Source organism: Cariama cristata, unplaced genomic scaffold (assembly GCF_000690535.1).
Source record: "Cariama cristata isolate BGI_N322 unplaced genomic scaffold, ASM69053v1 scaffold4269, whole genome shotgun sequence".
NCBI lineage: Eukaryota > Metazoa > Chordata > Aves > Cariamiformes > Cariamidae > Cariama > Cariama cristata.
Genome location: NW_009636188.1, coordinates 8,827 through 31,077, shown reverse-complemented (window position 1 = coordinate 31,077; position 22,251 = coordinate 8,827). Strand labels below are relative to the sequence as shown.

At 38.2% G+C, this 22,251-nt stretch overlaps 1 protein-coding gene across 1 annotated transcript; it reads right to left on the bottom strand.

The window, feature by feature from the left end:
• Positions 1–956: 956 nt before the first annotated feature.
• Positions 957–19,225, bottom strand: UBE2J1 (ubiquitin-conjugating enzyme E2, J1). Its single transcript, XM_009707818.1, has 7 exons — positions 19,155–19,225; positions 17,485–17,616; positions 16,742–16,826; positions 15,230–15,335; positions 12,679–12,808; positions 8,668–8,799; positions 957–1,308 (listed from the first exon to the last, which is right to left on the bottom strand). The coding sequence occupies exons 1-7, from the start codon at positions 19,212–19,214 to the stop codon at positions 1,039–1,041; spliced, it is 915 nt and encodes a 304-aa protein (XP_009706120.1). The 5' UTR covers positions 19,215–19,225; the 3' UTR covers positions 957–1,038.
• Positions 19,226–22,251: the final 3,026 nt, after the last annotated feature.

Sequence of the window (22,251 nt, the reverse complement as noted above, 5' to 3'; positions counted from 1 at the left end):
CCAATATTGATTTTAGGTTAAAAAAACCCCACTGAAACAAAACAAAACCAAACCCACAAACAAACCCACAAAAGGCCATGTAATACTTGAAACATAACTGAAGACTGGCTTGAAACTGTTTATTATTACTAGGGTTTTAATAAATATTTCTCTTAAGCATGTTTATATATATATATGAGAGTTTAAGTATAACAACATTTAAATTTTTGTTAGTAAATAAAACCACATATGAAACATTCAGTTCAACACATTATGTATATTTCTGGTACAATTAAAAGACAATAGCTCTGGGTAAATAATTATATTACATATTTATAACTATTGCAAGAATAGACATGTTTTATATAATCTTCAAATTTAAAAAAAACCAAGATATACAATTGAGAGTATTAGAAGAGGACATTCAAATCTTGTAAAAGATTATCCAACCTTTCTTCCAAAAAATAAAAACCAAAATAATGTAAGTAGTTTTCTGGCCCCTTCTTTCCTCCCCTACTCCTTTCCCCCTTTCACACACACAAAGCAGCATCACTACCAATTTGTATGTGTTCCCCTCTAGAAACGTGTCACGGTAAATAAAAGTGGTTACAAAACTGTATCCCCTCTAAATTAAGAATTCACTGGACACAAACACATAGTAGTGTTTCATTGTATAATTCCTTCTCCAATGTAAAATCTTAAACTAACTTAGATGGGGTGATTAATTGCATTTACATCCCATAAAAAAGTGAATCAGCCACTTTTTAAAATCGTCTTTTTCTAGTTGATAAATTACTTGAACTGATTCCCTCCCCACATGCCTTAATGTTACTATTCCACTGCACTGTTTCTCCAAGTATCTAGTGGGCACTCAATTAATACTTGTAGTTAAATGTCCAACTCTGCTGTTCTTACAAGTAATGTATCTGTAGGTACATTAACATTCATAAGGATTTAAGCGTAAATACAAAAAGTAATCTTTGTAAACAGTTCTCATGTCATACCCAATACAGAATGTTCAACGAAGCATTCAAGTCACTGCTGTTACGACAAACAACTTTATAACTCAAATATATACTCGTTAGCCAAACATATTCTACGAAATATAAGAGCTGCCAATGCAAAAGTCAGAAGGACAATCAGAACAGTTGATCCAGTGTGGTTCATGTTGACTCTTGGTTGCTGTACCCGATTGAAGTCAGTCGAAGATGGAGCCCGCCTCTGACTCTGCTGCTGGGCACGGCGCTGCCGAGGGCTCATGGATGTGTTAGTGGACACCGGCGGAGTTCGCTCTTGGCTGGCCACTGCGCTGCTATTCCGAGTTCCAGACTAAAAAGGAAACAGGGAGAGTTGAGAGGCAAGACAGTGCATAAGATTAGTAAGGAATAAAATCATTAGGACTAAAACGTACTCTTCAGATAACTGTTAATCCCTGAAAGCCTGATAATACACGTCACTATTAATGATGAGGTTATTATAGTCATCATTTTTGTCCACATGCTATCTTAAGAAGTAGGCTATTTAAGCCACAAATTAGCAGTTCTAAGGACAAGCAAAGTCTGAAGAAAGACTGTCAAACAATATTTGAATTCTAGATTAGTTCCAAATCAAGAGATTTCAAATATCTGTGTTGAGGATTTGCTAAACTCTTTGCAGTTCAAGAAACCTTTAATAATCCTCCAGATAGTTAAGTCTCTGAGGATGTGTCACGTCACCTATACTGAAGGGGAAACAAGTTGGGGAGGGCAAGAAAGGAAGGCGAGAGGTCCAGAGAACTGTAATTCAGCAATGCTGCACTGTGTCCTGCGCACAGCTGGGTCCAGAAGTCTGTTCTCATCACCACCAACTACACTGGAAAAAACAAAACAAAACTCCTGAACACAAACCACCTAAGTGCCTCCAGCACGAGCCATGAGCGTACGCACGCATGCACATACCTATTGCCCTCTACTGGGCTACCGTTATATTTGGTTAAAAAAATAAACATTGGCAACTCATGTTCAGCTCAGGGAGTATTATTCTAAAGAACATAATTTTTCAGTTTGTAAGACTGAAACTATGGGTTCTGATATTCCACCAGCCTAATCCTGGTTGCAATACTAAAAGGCTCAAACTTCCAACATTTCGATATTTAAAATAGTGAAATAGCACAGTTGTTGAAAATAAACATTTTGACAACATTCAATTTTAAAGTGTTTTTTTTTTAAAAAAAAAAAAGTAGCTCAAAGTTACTTCTTGAAGTCTTCTTTTCAATTCTCAGAGCAGCTTGCAGGTATTCCCACGTAAAGCAACCTGCAGCTATTTTCCAGAGTTAGCTTTCTCCCCTTTCCCTTCTTCTAAAACATTGATTATCATTACAGCAGGTAAAACTAGAATTCTGGACATTTTATATGTGCTTCCAAGCAAAAGCCTTTTACTGGGCACAATATCCATAACCATAAGCACTGTTTCAGCCAGCTACTATATCCACAAAAGATATCCTTTCCCCATGGCCAGGATAGGGAACATCCTCAACTGTGTATCAGGTTTAATGATCCACAGGACAGTAAGTGGGACTTCGTCCCGTGACTCTTTGGCCACATATTCTGCATGTGGGAGAAGAATTCCAAATTTTCACATAGTCAGTGATTTCACTAGCCCAGGGAAGAGACCTGCCTTTCCTACCTCCTCACCATTAGTGTTTCTCACTGTTTATTATCAGCAAGGAAGTACTGATGTAATTACTTGCCACATTTGACAACTTGCCTGTTTACACAGGTTTCTTGCCTAAGCAAGCAAGCAGCTTGGGTGACTTCAAAGAAACATGTTTTTAAAAGATTTATTTTATCAGCAGACAGCCAAGAACACCACAAGCAGCTTGCCATGATTTCTACTACACTGCAGAAGAAAGCAATTCTGCTTCATACTGAATCCACTTGAAAGCTCCTCATGCCAAGGAAAATAAAGACTTAGGGAAGCTGAGCCTTTGAAAAATTAAGTTCCTAAATTCATCTACGCTCCCATCTTTCAGAAGGGGAGAGGAAGAAAAGTGAATTCAGGAAGAACGAACTGCAAATTCAGCAGGCAAAGCATTATTCTTCTTAAAGGAACTTCTTTTTAAAAAGGAATTAAAAAAGAAATATTCCTGATCCTTCATACTCACTAAGAAAACTAACTAGCACTGGCTGTCACACACCTGGGTTTCTTCCCAACACTGCAAATTTTTAATTTAAAAATAAAACAAAGGCCCTGTTCTGTATGAGACACGCTGCCATACACCGACACGAAGAGAGCTGTCACACAAGAGAAGCTGCACCGACAATTGCAAGGCTTTAAATTATTGTTTTGAGGAAATTCTACAGAGACATCAAGGCAGGAGAAGACTGACTGCTTCACCCAAAGCTCAGCTAACCCACCGCCTTGGGATTTCCAACATAACCAGTGACCAAGTATTAGCAGACATGCAGAAGCAGGTTAGATAAGAAAGGAGTGATCATTACCTGATACAAATTTGGGACCAGATGCTACTGTGTCTTAAATAATATATACATCTAGATAAAGATTTTTTTGTTTGAAAACTTAATTGTTACGAATCCCAAAAATGGCAGATGGGCTATATAATAAATTTTAAAAAAAAAAATATCATAATCATCTTGTCTTCAAGTGGGTTTAGCGGGCATGGTGGCATCGGGTATATGGCTGGACTTGATGATCTTTGAGGTCTCTTCCAGCCATAATGATTCTATGATTCACCTACAGCAAGTTTTTAAATTCTCCTTAAGCAATAACGTCAAGATTTTTAGACTAACACAACACCTCACATGACACAACTTCCATCCAATTTTAAGTCATTTTCTGCCAAACATTACTGGAGATGTTGGGGATGAGGGCTTAAGAGGCCAAAAATAAAAATATTTCGTAAGAGCTACATTGTAGCCATCTTTAGCATCTGATCTTTACAGTCATTGAATACGCACTTACATGTCATACTATTTCTGAAGCTTCTGAAACTGTTAGGACTGGTAGAAAACTTTGCTGCAAGGACATCTGAGTTGGATGAATAAGGCTAGCTCAGGAAAATGTACATATATTAGAATTAACAAAAAGTCCTATCATATAACAAAATGCAAGTAAGGAAATTTACACTATGTTCAGTCTACTGAAGAACAGTAGCATTCACTGCATCATTTATGTCTCCAGGCCATTATTTTAAAAAATTTTATCAGCATGCTGGAAGTATTAAATAATCATCTTAGAAGGGAGATTTTAAAAACAGAGCAAACTCTAGGAACTCAACCATATAAATCCTCCGGGTTACTGAAACCTCTTTCAGTTATACTCATGATCTCAGAGAGATACAGAAATAAGAAGACAGGTAAAATTCTTGTTTGTCCATGTAACTTCCAACTGAAGAACAGCTGAAGTTTGACACAGCATGGCTTAATGGCTAATAAGAAAAATGTCTATTTTTTAATGAATCAAAGTTGGGCCAAGTACTCCTGATTGCCAAGACATTCAAAATCGTTGCTGCAGTATTACAAAACTTAAAACATCACTTAATAGCGACAAAAGGAAACACTTTTTAACAATACATCATCCGGAACATATGACTAAAAATAAGGGCTTCTATAAATCTCATGTATCAGAATATAGCCTCATTTTCTCACAGGAACCTCCCTCATCAGTTCAAGATTAGCTGACTTCAGCTACACTGTTTATTACATCACTCCTCATTATAATGCTTCATCTGGTCAGTATATTAGTGCAGGACACTACTATAGTATATTGTTTAATAACAGGCATACTGAGGTTTAATGTAGTCCCAAGTCATCAGAAAAAAAGTCTAACCACAGTTTTTAGATTGTCACTTTATAATTCTTATCAAGTATCAACTTTATTCATCAACTATAAGCACCAAGGTGGGACATCATTCCACATCAATACACTAAACGGGTTACTACAGGCATGGTAGGAGTTCAACTTCCCATAATAGTCCACGTGGATTTATTTAGTCACTGCAGTCAGGGGGACAGACAGAGCATTGCAGCCTCCCAGCCTCTGCTTCTCAGTAAGCTGCAGTGCTCTCCAGCCTCCACTAACTAGGCCCTCGGACTGGGATGAGAGTTTTGGTACCAATATTTCAGTGACCACCTGCATAGTAGGTGACTGAATCTGGACCCGAGTCTTTACAATATATTCATTCAAAAACATTCTTCTGCTCAGATGTGGAAGACTCTCATTTTCTTAATGGTAAGGACAATTACTTTTATCAAGCCAACTTCCAGCAGTACCCTGGCTTGCAATTTGAATACTCAAACAGGAATAGTGTACCACTACTTTGCTCTGAGTAGACATCAACAGCTACCAGAAATTTTTTTTTTAAAAAAAGTATATATATTGTCAGAAGTAGTCTTGTCAGAGGTGTTTTCTGCACCAGCTTCAGACTCCTCACAAGTACTACGCTGCATAATCCTTTCAGTAGCCTATTGTTTTAGCCTTAATAACGCTTAAAGCCTGTTCTTTGCAGCTCTGCATCCTTCTACCCAAGCTGCTGTGGCAGCATTTTCCAAACCCTCCAGGGCAGCATTGTTCCTTTTATTGTTCTCACGCTGTTGTACTCATCGTCTTGCACCTGCAAACCTTGATGGTGTTTTTATGACAAGTTCTCCTGGAAGCAACTACCACCGGTGTGAGAATCATCCCTCCCTCCTCCTTTTTCTTCATTGAAAGATATGTTATTTAAATACCTGATAAATATTATCTAGTAATATAGGTTCACAAAATTTTCACAGCCAATGTGCAACATTTGCGCTAGCATTGCACACTTCAGTCATTGTTAACAGGGCAACAACCAATGAGCAAGTCTTGATGAAAAAAGTACATAGTACTAGGTGAAAAGCATGGCAAAAAGTCATCTTCATCATCGCCACGTGCTGCATTGGAGAGACAACCTCTATACCTCTGTCTGCTTTTTAAAAAGCAGGAACTCAGGAAATACATAGTCAACATTGCACTGGGAAGGTATTCAGTCCTCTGCTAGAGAGCAGCTCAAAGTGGACACTGTAGGAATTTTAAGCGTGGCATCAAGATATTGGCTGTCGGTCTAGCAAAATGACAAGAGAAGGTGGGGAGGGAGGGAAGTGACCTAGAAGATGAGGTCAGGCAGGCAGAGCCCAAAACCCAAGACCGCTGAGTGCACCTCTCCAACAGCGCAAACACACCCATGCAACAATTACCTCGCACAGTATGGCTCTTCACAGGCAAAAATTTGTAAGGCTAAAGTCTTGAATAATCCAACAGTTCACACTATGATAGCACTGTTGTTAATATAAAAATTGCCATTACTAACACACAAACAACTATTTCAAATTGAGTTTTGAAATCTGAAAGAGATATGCTCAACTAAAATACGGTAAGTTTTGGTGCTTCTTTAGTCAGTGAGGCTATATTCCTTTCTCTAAGTGAACGCTGACAGAAGGGAAAGTTAATTCAAAATTTCTTCTGATGGAATGAGAAATTCTCTCTTCAGGAATAAAGCCCTGTATGAAAAAGGTGGAATGAACCCAAAATGATGCCATGCCAGAGACCCACTTCAGTGTGCTCTTCACAGAAGAGCTCAGTTAAACCTATCCTGGAAAGGACACCACTGTGCTCACGAATATCTTGCCATCAATTCATTGCAAAAAATCTCTGTCCTTTCAAGTGGTTTAAAGGTAAAAATCATGGAATAGACAATTGCTGCTGGAAAGAACAAACTCGCCCGTGAAGCAGTCTGTAGACTGGTTTCTCCATAGTAAAACATAGCCTACAGATTCCCTCCTCTTCATGTACAGGTGACTCTTTCCTTAGCACCTATTTACCATCATGTTTTTAATGAAAACCAGTTACAACTGTTCCAAGAGCAAAAGAAAGGTAAAACTCCATTCTTTCTGCATGATTCCTGCTACTTTTTTCCCCTTGCATTGTGTAGCAAGACATAAGGTCCGCTGACTTCAGAGTTAGGCACATTAAATCTACTTTACCGGAAGGACTTACGCAAGCTAATGCAAGGATTCAGTACTGGGTCTATCTCTGCCCTTTTTATTCTCAAAGGGCATAAATTTCAAGTTCACAACAGCAAATTTTCTACAGTAGATTTAATTAAACACACATTTGTAGAGTAAGTGGTAAACATTTTATCCAAGAAGAGAAAAAAAATAGTTTTGATATTGCCCACATCTAACACACTTACAACTCGGTAAGGTAGAATTAGGTCTTTACACAACAAGAACGAACCCAGCAAACTGATTCTACCCACGCAAGAAGCCCAGCTGAGTAGAAAGGCTCTGAGGTTTGCATGGATACTCTTTCACACCTACTAGCAGATCAAGGGCTCCAACCCCCTACTTTGAGACGATTTCTATTAACTTAGGCATTAAAAAGAACGTAAAAATTGCAAGCTCAAATTCTTTAAAATAGTCTTTCCTGTTACACATTCCTTTCTTCCACTGTGTGGTTGTAAGTTTTCACTCCCTAATGGCTCCAGAAAATTCCTAACACTCAAAATATGGCAGCTCAGAAACACAGGTATTGCTTTAAACTTGAAGTAACAATCACGAGTGTGACAGTCTGATGCCTTAAAACATGAATCCACTTTTCATCATTTACAGTTTATTACGTATAAATATTTTTACATACATTTATATGTTTAAAGGTTTCATTTCACATGGGACTGTTCTGCTGAAAATTAAGTTAATCATTACTTACTAATCAGCAAAATTGATTAAAACAAATTTCTTCGAAATGGATCAATCAAGAAAAGTCTCTTTCCTCAAGAAAATGCTTGCAATGCCTTGGTATTTTGGCTAGTTCTACTATATTAGCCAGGATTTGTAATAAGAAGAATAAAATAAAATGGTTTATTAAATCCTGAACAATCTGGAAAAATCCTTATTGTGGGGGAAAAAAGTATGCTATTAGCATGTTTATATTTCTATACAGCTTGAAAATACGTTGCAAACACGCAACAGATGGTCTGATGTTATTTGACGTGTTTTAGGGTTTTTTAACCTATCTGCAGCCCCATCCTCTCTAAAAAAGACAGCTTAGCTGGGATTTGCCTGCAATTTATCAGTGAATTTAGATTGCATTTGCCAGAGTCATAACAGCAGCTGCCTTGGCCCACCACCAGGCCTTCGGCACTTCCAAAACCATTATGTAAGCCCTACACCTAGCAATATTAAAACCCAAGTGTCATACTTCAAACAGTAAGAATATTTTAGTCAGATTTACTTAAGAGGTTATAAAAACCAGGAAGATATCCTTAATTAATATTTAAAAGCTACAAAGTATCACTGAAACGTTTTATTGCAAAAAACTGAGATATATTATGCAGATGGTAAACTTCAGTACTTCAGACACCATAATATTTTAATGAACTGTTCACCCATACATTAAAGGAATTACTGGGAACAAGAATTGCTAAAAGAACATTATTTATTGCTTTTAAGAGAAGGAAGTGAAAGCAAAGAGATCACTATTTCTAAAAGTGATTCAGCACACTACTTGCTAAAGTTTACACAGATTTTATTTAAAAGTACGCAGAAGTTCTAGAAGAAATGTACATGAACTACATACTCCTAACAAAGCCTCCAATCAGCTTAATAGTACCGATTTCATGTTCAGACTACGCCTGTACTTGCACTGATAAAGCTCAACGACAGACCATACCGTTGCACTTGTTGGATCCTGGAATGCTCTATCTGCCCCATCCTGCTGGGGCTCATGTGAAGCGGCAGTGTGGTTCAATCCTGACGTGTTTGAGGGTCCAGCATCAGATTTCCTGGATGAATTGACTTCTGCCTACAAGAAGTACATACGTACGCTTCAGAGACAAGATCAAAACTGACTCATAAAGATTTGGCTTATTTTGAAATGTGTACTTTAACGTATAGAGAATAACAGACTTACTTAAATGTAATAATCAAGTATGCCAACTGCATTTCAATTACACACCAATGGGTTTAAGAAATTCCGATTCTTTAAGAATAAGATTATAGATGTGCAAATATCAGTTTAAGAAACAGTTTTAAGTTTGTTTGCACATAACAATAGGTATAACATTCAAAAAACATACAGATGTATAGAACAAAAAAGAAAATTCTTTAGAAGATCCAGGACATTACGCCAGAAATAATACCATTTTTTAAAACTTCTGTTTCTCATGTCCTTAAGTGAATGCTGACTAGTGTTGTGATATAGCCCGTTTCTCAGAAGGTCTACAGCCTCCGCTAAGTGCTAATTTAATGTGGCTATACTGGTTCTCATACCGAAGTTGCCTCACAGCCAGAGTGGGTATATATGCAAGGTACTACACTGTATCAGGCACACAAACCTGAGTTTCCAGTATTTAAATTTCAGCACAAGAAGAGCAAAAGAAAAAATACAAGTCTCGTAATACTGCTCTTATATGCCTTCATAAAATGTCTAATAAGCATCAATTCCCAGAATTTAGGTTTCATGCTTTTGGAAATTTGAGACAAGAGATCAGTAGTGACATGTAGAAGATCATGAACAAACCTTTTGTTAAAATAGTATATATGCCTGCAATAATCCCTTGGGAATGGAAAAGGACATAGCATCATAGTCCTGAACTGAAAGACTTTAAAATTATACATCTAAAAAAAAAAGTCATGACCAGATGACTAGATCAACTTTTATCATCAAGCAAGTCACCTCCCAAGTCATGTATCTAGATCTCAAGATGACAATTCCAAATTTAATACCCATCTTCAAATGCAGATATAAGTAGTGGTAGTAGTAGTGAGAAATACAAACAGTGTACTAGAAATCAATCAGTTATGGTGACAGCAAGCTGATAAGATCACAAGATAATAATATTCTTTCATGATACTATTTTGTATGACGAAATTAAATTCTCTGTTTCTTTATGTATATTGTCTCAGGATAATCCAAAAAGAGTATCACTGAAACAACCTGAAAATGAATTTAAGATTTAAGTACACTCATAATCTGACAACACTGCTTTCCTTGTGACTATTACGAACTCTTAGCAGGACAAGTTATAACTCAAATATGGACCAGCAACAACACAACACAGCATTATAAATAATTTAGGCTGGAATGGACCTCTAGATGTCATCTGGCCCAACCCCCTCCTCAACGTAAAGTCACGTTCGGTCAAGTTTTGAGCATCTCCAAAGCTGGAGATTCCACAGCCTCTCTGGGTAGCCTCCTCCAGCATTTGACAACCAGCAGGGTGAATTTTCCTTTCCCACATCCAGTTGTAAGTTCCTTCCCTGGAATCTGTGACCAATGCTATTCATACTTCTGCTTTTTTCAAGAAGAGCTCATTTCATCTTTACTGTTAATCTCTATAAAGCACATACCTACCAAATGTGCATTTGATTTATTTTAGTTTATGAAAGTACTAAGTCTAGTATGCCAGACTGAAGTCAGACTAACATTCAAAAAAAATAAAGTACTTGAAAGGTCCCAAAACCAAAATATCTTTTTTGTCACATAGTCTCTCTTTTCTCCAGCCCTCACCTCTGCTTCCAGAAAAGCTGGAGAGAACACAGACATGAAGGAAAGAAGATTAACATAGTTAAATGTAATAATGAGTGGAGAATTAACTTTACTGCAAAATATGCCTTGTGATGGTAACATGTAGATAAACCATACTGTTTTACAGTAATGCGTATGCTATTAGTCATCTATCATTTCTTTCTTTGTTTTAAGTGGAATGGAATTTATGTTATATAGCACCTAAAATGCACAAAACAATTTGCAAGTCAATGTAAAGCTGATTAAAAAAATTTAATTTTCTATTAAAACAGACAGGAACAAAGATGGAGGCTTACAGAAGCAGGAAAACTGTAATGAGGAAATGAGGTTTGTTATTTTTTTCTCCTGAATTTCATATTCCTTTCTCAATACTACACATATGGGTTTTTTAAAAGTTACCATTTTGCTTAAGGCTGGCATGAAATAGTTTTTCATAATCCCAGGATCATCTAGAAAAAGTTAGGAAATCTCTTCTTTAAGGATCAGGATAATGCAGAGATTGCTACTATGTTTGCTAGTAGAGAGGCTCTCAAATTACAAACGCAGTCAGCAGCCTGACGTTAAATCTTACGCTATATGGAATATATCCAAATGATTAAAAGCTTTTGTATTCCCTGCTAGTAATTCATACTATTAGTTTACTACAAACATATCTACCAAATGCCCCAGCCTAACATCAATCAAACAAACAATAACAAAGTCAAGCAAAGCAGAGAAGCAGGAAGCTTAAAAAAAAAATCAATCCCTAAAATTTTATTTGAGAGAGGCAGGGAGGACACAACCAAAGGACAGAACTAATTTACCTTGTAAAAAACCCACAATGGATTGTAAATGGCTGTAGAAACCTGAGGCTTTTGTTCATTTTTCCCTTGCTGAGTGTTTGTTCTTGGGAGGTGGAGTAAAGTGTGTGAATACAAGGAACATATCAATATTCTTTAGAGACTGATGTCCCTAAGTCTTTAATTTTAAAACTGAAAAAGGTATGAAATCTAAGTTAAGAGTTCTTTCAAAGAAAAATTATACTCTGATATTTCTAGAATTTCAATGATGAAGATTAGCAGTTCTTAAGCAAAAATTAATCCTACACTTTTTAACCCTTACATATAGTAAAAAAGCCAGGAGCAGGCAGTCCATTGCTTCTCTGAGTAGTTCTTTTTTTTTTTTCCCTGTATCTCCTCATCTTTGTAAAATATTTTGAGACGTTTTTATCATAAGTATTACTACACACAGACCCAACCATGTCAATATGTCTAGACGCAGGAATATGCGGGTCCTGCAAAACTGGCAGTAATGCTCAGTAGGAGGCAATCTGTACTGTCATGGCAAACACCAAAAAATAAGTAGTCTTTAGGACAGTGTTAGAACACTGGTGATAAAAGGGGACATATTAGCATCTCTGACCTTCATGAGGACATACTCCTCACCAATGTCACATTCTCATAATATATTTCACTGTAGTTCCCTGCCCTCATGCACAGCAGTCTTCCTTAGTGGCTGGTTTAAGAGTTTAGTGAAAAAGCCAGTGAAAAACAACTCTGTGCATGCAAGACATGCAATTTTCTAAGTCACATACTTGGCTAAACAAACCTTACTTTCACTGAAACACAAGCTAGAGAATACATTTTTGGGTAACAGCAACTTCCATACCAGAGTTCAACTTTCAGTGTCTTCAGCTGCAGAGTAGTTCAAAAGAATTTGCAACCATTTTTCAGTAGGAATATGTTTTATTCCTTCCACAAGCCAAAAGGAGAAAAAAAAAAAAAATCACAAAGGAAAAAAAATTTACGTTAGCTTTGCCCAAAACTTTCCTAACACTTTTACGATAAGACTACTTCCAGAGAATTTAATCGAGTTATTAGTGACTGAAAACATGGAAGTAAAAGCAACATAGGCAGTTCTTACCACAGTGCTCACCACTGAAATTAAAACTAAACAATCAGTGCTTGAGATACACAATTTATTAAGTTGCATATTTCAAGAGATTCACCCCTATTTTTCTCTTTCAGAATGTCCCCAAAAAAACAGGTTTCCATGTAGTGATTGAAGAAGGTTTATGAAATGATCAATGTTTCTGCAATTTACAAGTTTTTCCTCAATAATTTTTTTTTTTTTAACTCTATACAACAAGGATAAAAGTTTAAACAGTGACTTCACCTTGAAGCTAATTTGTCTGGCAAGTTCTTTAGCCTCCTTGTCCGCCTGGCTTGACACGCTTCCAGATGTTAGTGGTAAGAGGACTGTCTTCATAGATGTGCCACACATTTCACAACAGAAGTCTTGTGACCTGGCCACAAATGACATAGCTCAGAATAGCGTGTTCTCATAATGTTCTCGTGTGTTTTTTTAAATAAACTATTTGCGAAACAATCCACAGAAAGACAAGTGGTGTCAAGACCAGTAGTTTAAAAGTACTTCCCTCCACCCCAAATCACACTATCTTGAAAAAATATATTGGAAATTATCTATACTACAAATACATATTCTCTCATGTCATTTAGGAAAGTATTAACAACTGACTTACATATTGCTATTATCTATATCAATAATTTGTTACCATTTTAAAGGTTAATTTATACCTGCAGTAAATTAAAATTGTAAATTATAAAGATCTAACTACTATTACAAATATTAAACTGGACCCAGGAGCTTGCACCTCAAACCCAGGAATTTCAGCTTCTGCGAGAGCATTACCTTTCCTCTCTTGCACACATAATTTATCTATAGGGCACGCTGCAGGCAGCTCTCCAAGCCGGTGAGAAACCACACAGCCTTGATAGTAGAGTATCAAGACCAACCCACTAACCCCTACCTCTCAGCAGGGTTTATTAGCTTTGACTCAGTGCCATGCTAACAGGAAAGTTGCAGCTTCCGACTGGCTCAGAGTAGAGGCAGAATAAGCTCACATCTGCCTGCAAAATAAGGCACTAGTTACAATTTGGAAAACAGTAACTTTGCTTATATCCCCATAGGGATATGGTCTTTCAAGTACCTTCTCCTCCCCAGATGGGGAAAGGAGAAAGACCAAAAAAACCCCACAGGTATAAGATTTCATTTCAGGATAATTCCAGAATAGCTGAGGTTGGGAGGGACCTCTGGAGATGATTTAGTCCAGTCTCCTTGCTCAAAGCAGGGCCAAGCACAGGACATTCCTCAGGTCTGCTTCCAGTCACATTTGTAAAATCTCCAAGGAGAGAGACTCCACTGCTTCTCTGGGCAACCTGTGCTAGTGCTTTGGCCATCTTCACAGTAAAAAAAGTGTTTTCTTGCATTCAGATTCAATACTGGGTTTCAGTTTGTGCTCATTGCCTCTTGTCTTGTCACTGGATGCCACCGAGAAGAGCCTGGCTCTGCCTTATTTATACCTTGCTCTCAGATATTTGTACACATGGGTAAGACCCCCTGAGCCTTCACTTCTCCAGGCTGAAGACTCCCAACTCTCTTAGCCTCTCCTTGTATGAAACATGTTCCAGACCCTCAATCACCTTTGTGGCACTGCATTGCATTTGCTCCAGTAAGTCCGTATCTTTCTTGTACCCCAACCTTGACACAACCCCAACCTGGACCCAGCACTCCAGATGTCTCACCAGTGCTGCCAAGGACCACTGCCCTCGACCTCCTGGCAATGTTCTTCCTAATGCAGCTCAGGATACCATCAGCCTCCTTTGCTGCAAAGGCACATTGCTGCCTCGCGACCAGCTTGGCCTCCACCACGACCCCCAGGTCCTTCCCTTCCAAGCTCCTTTCCAGCTGGTCAGCTGGCATTATTCCTCCCCAGGAAGAGGACTTTGCTTTCCTCTTTGTTGAATTTGATGAGACTCCTCCAGCCCGTTGAGGTTCCTCTGGATGGCAGCAGAACCTTCTGGTTATCAGCCACTCCTCCCAGTTTGTATGTCTGCAAACTTGCTGAGGCTGCACTCTGCCCCATCATCCAGGTCATTAATGACACTGAATAGCACTGGCCCCGGTATCAACCCCTGGAGCACATCAGTAGTGACCAGCCTGCAGCCGGACTTTGTGCTGCTTACCCCAGTCCTTTGAGCCAGGCAGCTCACCAGTGCCTAATCCATCTTACTGTCCCCACCTCAACCTAGGTTGTACTTTATGAGTTTCTTTATGAGGATGGTAAGGAAGACAGCATCAAAAGCCTTGCTAAAGTAAAGATAAACAACATCCACTGCCTTCCCCTTGTCCACTAAGCTAATCATTTCAGCAGAGTCACAAATCTAATTTTAAGTTAATTTCCTAAAAAAAAAAAAAAAATTAAAAATGCATTCATAAGCAGTTGCTTCAGATTTTTTTGCCACTGTTTCACTGTTATTATTTACATAAGGGAAATGATGCATCATTGTTTTGGTTGTTTTCTCCCCCACTTACTATCAATTCCATCATACTCATTTTCCCTCCACGCTGCAATTACCACTGTATCACAATGTTAATTACAACTCTAAGCCTGAATTTTAGACACACCTCTAATTTGACCACACAATGCTGGAAGGAACACAACCCTCCAAGTATTTTGTTTGACCGTAAGTTCTGAGTTTGCACAATGTTCAGGAAAAAAAAAAGTATACATAAGGCATAGAACTTTTTTTATATTTGAAATAAATGCAACAGAACAAACTAAAGTGACTTACTTTCTACTCAATGCCTTACCCTGAAAAAGAGTACATATATATGTACCTACAGTAACAAACTTAGTGCTTACTTCTTTGCAAGAGCTCTTCTTTCTTCTGGTGTATAATCTAAAGATCCTATTGCTCCTTCACCTTTGGTTGGCATAAATCCAATAATGGCTAGTAAAGCTGTTCTTACTAAAATGGGAAAACAGAGATACAAATGAGGTCACAGAAACAACTATTATGTCATCTCAGTATAGAAAAGTTGCAGTTTTGCCTGCAAAACTTCATTTTGTCCAAAGGAGTGGTCTGAATTTCATACAAGCAGCACAAGCAGGCTTTCTTCATATTTTAAACTTCACATTATAAATGAAAGGTAAGGCCTTATTCTTCCATCAGCCAACACAGAGAAGAAAAGATTAAGTTGTCACAAATATGTTGCATGAATATAAAGATTAGAGTTCCAGACTTTAAAAATGGGTTCTGAAGAAAAAAGGTAAGGCAGACTAACATATAAATTGAGCAGGGGAGAAGAGGAGGATTCATAAGGCATTCTTCTTTTTGTGCATGTTTTCTGTTAGACACGAATTCTGCAATTTAGTGCACACAAGCTCAGTGGTTTTCTTTTATGCAATGTACCGCATAATTTGTTCCTTTTATGTCATCATGCTGGGGAAGGAGCTTACTTAAAGACTAATAACAGCTCATAACAGAATTGTCATCTAAAACATCTCTTTTGACAATATCTACTCTTTAGTTTTGTTTTACATAGTCATGAATTTTAAGAACAAGACACTTTGTTAGTAGATTTGATAAATAAATATCACATAAAGGTAAGTACCACAAAATAGAGAGAGGATATTTACACCTTTTACTTAGAAGACAGTATTTTCTACTCTTTAAAAAAATAGACGATACTTTACAAAAGTTTAAGAGTGGTCTGCTAGAAAATTCCTAAGATCTTATCAACACATTTTAGAAGCGCAACTGATCCAAAGAAATGACTGATGTACTGTACTCAGCAAAACTAAAATTATATAAACACAGAAATATTGCCTTGGGTTAATTGTGCCAACTCTCAATTTCTGTGACAATGAAACTTAAAAAAAGGTAGAAAGCATTCAGTTATTCCAAATTCAGACCACATTGTCTTTCCTCTTGAGTATTCACAAGTACAGCATCAGAATTAGAAGCTGACCACACTCCCCTCTATCAATATTCAAGCTGGTTTTAGTGATTATACAAAAACGGGGTAAAGTAACAGGATTTAAAGTATTTTCATAAGAACAATTAAAAAAAAAAACAAACCCAAAGAATATTCTAAGTAGTCTGACAATTCTTAATGCTGGTGCATCCAAATAAGTAAGAGCTTACCATCACCCCTCAGGTTCTCAACCCTTTCACACTGCATTTATTTAATACCATTCCCAAATCCTCCTATGTCACTCTTTCATGACTTCATATTTCTCAAATTCTCCCATACTTTTATTTCCTCAAAATCTGACTCCTTTTCCACTATAAACATTATTTGTGAGATTTTTTTCAATATAAAGATCTAGTTGCTTTATGGGGGCAACATTTTCCAAATAATTGTTACTTACTGCTCCATGAAGGCTGCCATGTTTCAGGATGATGCCCTGAGATGCTTAAACAAATTTTCTTCCCCACTTCAAACCTGCCGTTGGCCTTCAAAGGAAGGAGGAAGATACAACAAAACATGCTGGAAGTTAACTTTTGGGTTTTGGTACAAGTTGTAAAAATCATGATCAAACAAATCTACATGCAAACAATAGTTGTCATTGTATTACTGCCAGTCTCACAAAATTGGCATTCAGCTTTCTGAAGAAAGAAGTCTGCCATCCGCCTCTATTCATGCATGAAGAAACACTTAATTGGCACCTCACATGTCCCAGTGCGACACGGTGGCTTGCCTGTTGCTCCTGTAACGCACACACCACATGCAGAGACCCCAAAAAGCTATAGCTCTATGAAACTATGCATAAACCTGGGCCTTTGCCCCAAACCATAGGTCTACCTTCCTACATGTGACCAAGGTCTCCAGCAGAGACCAAGAGGGCCCATGGAGAGAACAGAAAGTCAGACAAGCACCTCAGCAATGGGATTACTCCTGGAAAAAACTTCCATTTATTAGGTGCAAAGCTTCATGTAATTACAGAATACCAAAGTCACCTTGGAAGACTTGTGGTCTTAAATCAGCAGCATTAACTATACTATGCCACCTTTCTTAAAAAAGTAAGATTACCTTAAATGCCAAGAATCTCTCTCTCTGACACCTATGGTTAAATTGATGACGTATAAAGGAAAAACTAGTAAACATGCTTACCGTCAGCAAAATAATGCTGGGTGGTTTCATGGGATATTCAGGTGGTAGTACTATTCGCCCGTGATAAATCCCTCCATCGAAATCTGAATCTGGGGGGCCTCTAACAGTAAAATGCCATTCAAAAAGATTATCCTAAAATGCCCCCATCAAAGGGCGAAGGAAAAAAAAAAATAAGAGTGTGTCAAAGAAGTAGACAACTAAACACCATTTTCTTGAACAAGGACAGGCTAAAGAAACTGCACGGCACAAGTTTTAAGAAGTCAAAATTAAATGGAGAGTAAGACAACCAACACAGTACTAAGATCCTGGATAAAAGCATAAAATATTGTTGCTTTCTGGTAATTATCTTACCCAATGGCTTTGTTGAAACCCTCAAATTCATTATTCGAGCTCTTCACTCTACTTCTATAAATTATGACAAGAGTTTTATTACCTGACAGATGGAAGAAATGAGTCAACTAAGGGAAAACTGAGTGTTCGCCTCAGTGAATAATAATTTCTGGAGAACTGAGGGGAGACTCACCCCAAGAAAGAACATTAATGACAGCCTCCTCAAAGCCTCTTCCATGCCCAAGTCAACAAAGGGACTTGACTCACACCCCAGAGAATTCCCATCTCCTTTTGCTGCTCCCTGAACAATTTTGAAACAGCTACTGTGCCTTACTGCACAATATGTACACTTTGAAATTTAGAATATTATTTTATTAGACATAAATAACCTCTCTTTAAGCATTATTTCTTTGGGGTTCTGTGTTTGGCTTTGTGTATCAGATCTTGTGATGCTCATAACTTCTTCAATATTTACAAGCAGAACAACTCCTACTGTTAGGACAGGAGTCAAGTGAGGCTTGCTGTCAGTGAACGAGATCTCTCGACTAATGCTGAACAGTGGTATCACAAGGCTGTGAACCTAGTCACAATTTTTTCAAGGATGGGAAGTAACTGTCAGCATTTCCTTTCATCTGCCACTGCTCTCTTCCCAGTTGAGTCACTGTTCTAACCCAGAATAAAACCTTCACGTAAGTTACAAGTAATAGCATGAATTACACCTTAGGTTTTGCCACAGGAAGGGGAAACACAAGGTATGGACAAAAACTAATCGATAATAAGGTATATTTTACAGCACCTAGGAACATGCTATTTTCATGTTAAGCGTGCTATCCATTTCTGTGAACAGCTAAATCAAACCCCCGAACTGAATACCACAAAACATTGCCTTTTTTCTTATTCCAGCAAAATCAGAAGGGGTTTCTGTTCAAGCCTCTAACCATCACAACTTCACTGTCCTCTCAGCCCAAAAACTTAACTGGGTGTTTAAAAGACCTCAAGAAGATACTTTTAAGTGGAATCTAAGCATTCTCTCCTACAATCCATCCAGAATTGCAGCCATTTACGTTTTTCATAGGTTTTTTGTATGCAAAGTAGTGAATCCTCATCGATCACTAAAAACCGATAAGATGTACTTTCACTAACAACCTGGAATTACAATACCATTAAAGTGGAATTCTGCTGTTGATTTCCATCATAGGAAAAAAAGAACTGAATCAATTTTAAAAGGTCCGCTAGTATCTAAATATGTACATTTTAAATACATACGCATACAGAGAACTTCGAGTATATATTAATAACACAGCCTAATTACAAGCTTTTGCAAAAATAGAGAAACAAACCTCCAAAGGCTGTGCATGATAATGATCTGTAGGATCCTTCAGTTCTGCAGCCTCTTTCATCAAACGTTTGACAGCTGAAAAAGAGGAAGTGTAAGACATGAAAATAAAGAAAAAAAATGAATACACATTGAATACAAGAATACATAAACATCTCTTGAAGAGTTCCTTTCAGTTAACCAATCTTTTTCACCATATCCCAGCTTCTTCACTGGAGTCAATCCAAGACACAATATAAATTACCCACACTGAATAAATCTTGAGTTATACAAGCACAAAGCTATGAAAAATATGTTGCATGGTCACGGAGTTTCTCAACACTGAACACCGGGACTAAAGTAGCTTTACATTATTAACTGCACTAAAGACATGAGGAAAAACATAGGTGTCATTACTGCAGTTTCAGACTTTACATACAAGACTAACCACCTCGATATTTTATCATAAAGGACATCATGTGCATCTTTAAGCAACTGCTAAAAAGCTTTATCCTGACATCTCCCGTGACTATTACATGACTGCTCACTTAATTATTCCAAAGGAGGTCACAATAAGATTTGAGAGAAACCAACACACTGGTAGTATGAGGAGATGAAGTTTTATACTAGATTTGAAAACACATATGCCCAGTCAGAAAAATTTACCCAGGGCCTTTGTAACTTGAACCTACTATTGAGTGTGGACACACAGGTAGTTTTCTATCCTAAATTCAGGATAATCATTAGTTACCCTCTCCAATCTTCTACTTCAGAACCACCAGCATCATCTGTATTTTCTGCATCTCCTTTTTCCTTCCTCTTTAGTAAATTCTGTTATATCACTTCTCCTGCCGGTTGCCCTCACGTGCATCATGCATTAATGCCTAGTAAAGAACTCAGCCAAACTGAAGAGCAGATGAAACATAAGAACTACATACAAGAAATTCAAAGACTTCACCTCACAAATAAGGTTAAGTAGAAAGTTCTTACTCCTTCCTACCTAGTGGAAAAAGTGCAAATACCAGTTACCTCTTTAAGCAACTACATAGGAACAGGATCCCTTAATCCATCCTCCACATTCAGTTCAAACCATGGATGTCCCTCCCACTCATGTAATTAACTACAAAGAAGGAGAAACACTGCCCAAATTCCCTGACAGTGTAAGCATAAAGATATGGTGAAAGTGATCTGTACTTCCTCGATTTACAAAGCCTGGTATCACCAGCTGACTGTGGGCTGCGTAGCATGCTCCGACTTCAGGGCTTTACTCACTTTTGTGACGCTGTGAGGGAAGCTATTCTAACCTGCCCGCAGAGGAATTTTGCTTTCAATCTACCGTGAAAAGTTCTTTTCTTCCTTCGCACTTCTTGATGGCCATCAACAACAGCTCAAAGTTTGAGAATTTCACTTCTTATAACCCAAAAAGCAAACAGACTATGTGGAAATTTGCTGCTGCCAATTATCCCAATTCTGCTGCTGCCAGGAGGAGGTCTCCATTAAATGCCCTGCAGAGCCCATGTCACAGGCAGCGGCATCCCCGCTCCGCTGAAAAACAGTTTGTCTCTTTCATCTGCATTAGGGTTTACCAGTTCATTAGTGAGGAATAATAAGAAAACCAGCCTGGACCAGAAAAGGTTTCAGACCCAGCATTGTTTCACAGCCAAAAAGCCTGGACACTTGCCTTCAGATGAAGAGTGGCACGCACCCGGATGAGCTAATTCAGGAGTGAGCACCCCACGAAGCAAAAGGGTAACCATGAGAAAACTGAGAACGTATATAAAGAAGCGTAATGAAACAGAACAGTTGTGGACAAGGCAGACAACTCTGTTACTGAGATTTCCCAGACAAGGGACCAAGATAGAAAAGAAATACAGTCCCCCTATATCAGCATCCCGTGCAGTTATCCATGTTAACTGAAGGAATGCTAACTATTAGAGTAAAAAAAAAAATAAATTTCAAGACCATTCTACAAAAGTCTACCAACGCTCAGAGAAAGGTTTGTATCCAGCCTACCAGCCTAAAACTGAGCTCAGGATCTTTGGTAGCGCACGTCGGCACTTTGGATTTGTCCCAAAAGGAAGTGCCTTCTTCCTGTGTTAGCTCCAAGGCTGCCCGTCCCCTCGGTGCTGAGTGCCGGCAGGCAGAAATAGAGAAACCAAGAGTTTGCACTGAGAAGTAAGAGACAGAAGCCAGGTGGGCTCCTGTTAAGTAGGATTTAAAATGGAAGCAGTTTAAAGCATGGGGGTTTTAACATATTTTGGAATTTAATTAACAATGACAGTGATACTGTATGTATTTTTTCACAGCATTACTTTATTATCAAGAAGCTAGACTATAGATATTTTTAAAAGCCAGCATAAAATACACTGAAAGAATATGAAATATTATTCCACTCTTGGGAGCATGAAATACCACAAAATATACAATTTAGCTTTTGTACACCATAGATATAATTCACTTATACAAAGTTTTCAGTATCAAGCAACCTAGGATATCTGAAGAAGCAGCAGCACACGTATATGAAGGAAGGCCAAGAAAAAGCAGCACTTATATATGAAGTCAGGCTGGGGGAGTTGGGGTTGTTCAGCCTGGAGAAGAGAAGGCTCCGGGGAGACCTTACTGTGGCCTTTCAATACTTATAAGGGGCTTGTAAGAAAGACAGAGTTTTTACCACAGCCTGTCATGATAGGATGAGTGGCAATGGCTTTAAACTGGAAGAGGGTAGGTTTAGACACAAGGAAGAAATTCTTCCCGGTGAGGGTGGTGAGGCAGTGGCAGAGGTTGCCCAGAGAAGCTGTGGCTGCTCCATCCCTGGAAGTGTTCACGGCCAGGTTGGATGGGGCTTTGAGCAACCTGGTCTGGTGGAAGGTGTCCCTGCCCATGGCAGGGGGGTTGGAACCAGGGGATCTTTAAGGTCCCTTCCAACCGAACCACTCTGTAGTTTATTTCCACACTGCTGAAAAATGCCAACTGATAGGCTGCAAAAACAGTCTGGACCGATAAAGGTTCATTCTGAGAACGTGTGATCCCGTGAAGGAAGCATTAAGTTGTTTCTTCTTTAAGCACAGCTGCAGTTTTCGTGAACACATTCCGTCCTTTGGCTACTGAAAACTGCAATGGAA

Coding starts and splice junctions, on each gene's coding strand:
- UBE2J1 (XM_009707818.1), bottom strand. CDS start 19,214: ATGAAAGAGGCTGCAGAACTGAAGGATCCTACAGATCATTATCATGCA. Junction 12,809..15,229: donor AGAAGAGCTCTTGCAAAGAA/GTAAGCACTAAG, acceptor ATTTGTGGCCAG/GTCACAAGACTTCTGTTGTG. Junction 8,800..12,678: donor CCAGACAAATTAGCTTCAAG/GTGAAGTCACTG, acceptor TACTTCTTGTAG/GCAGAAGTCAATTCATCCAG.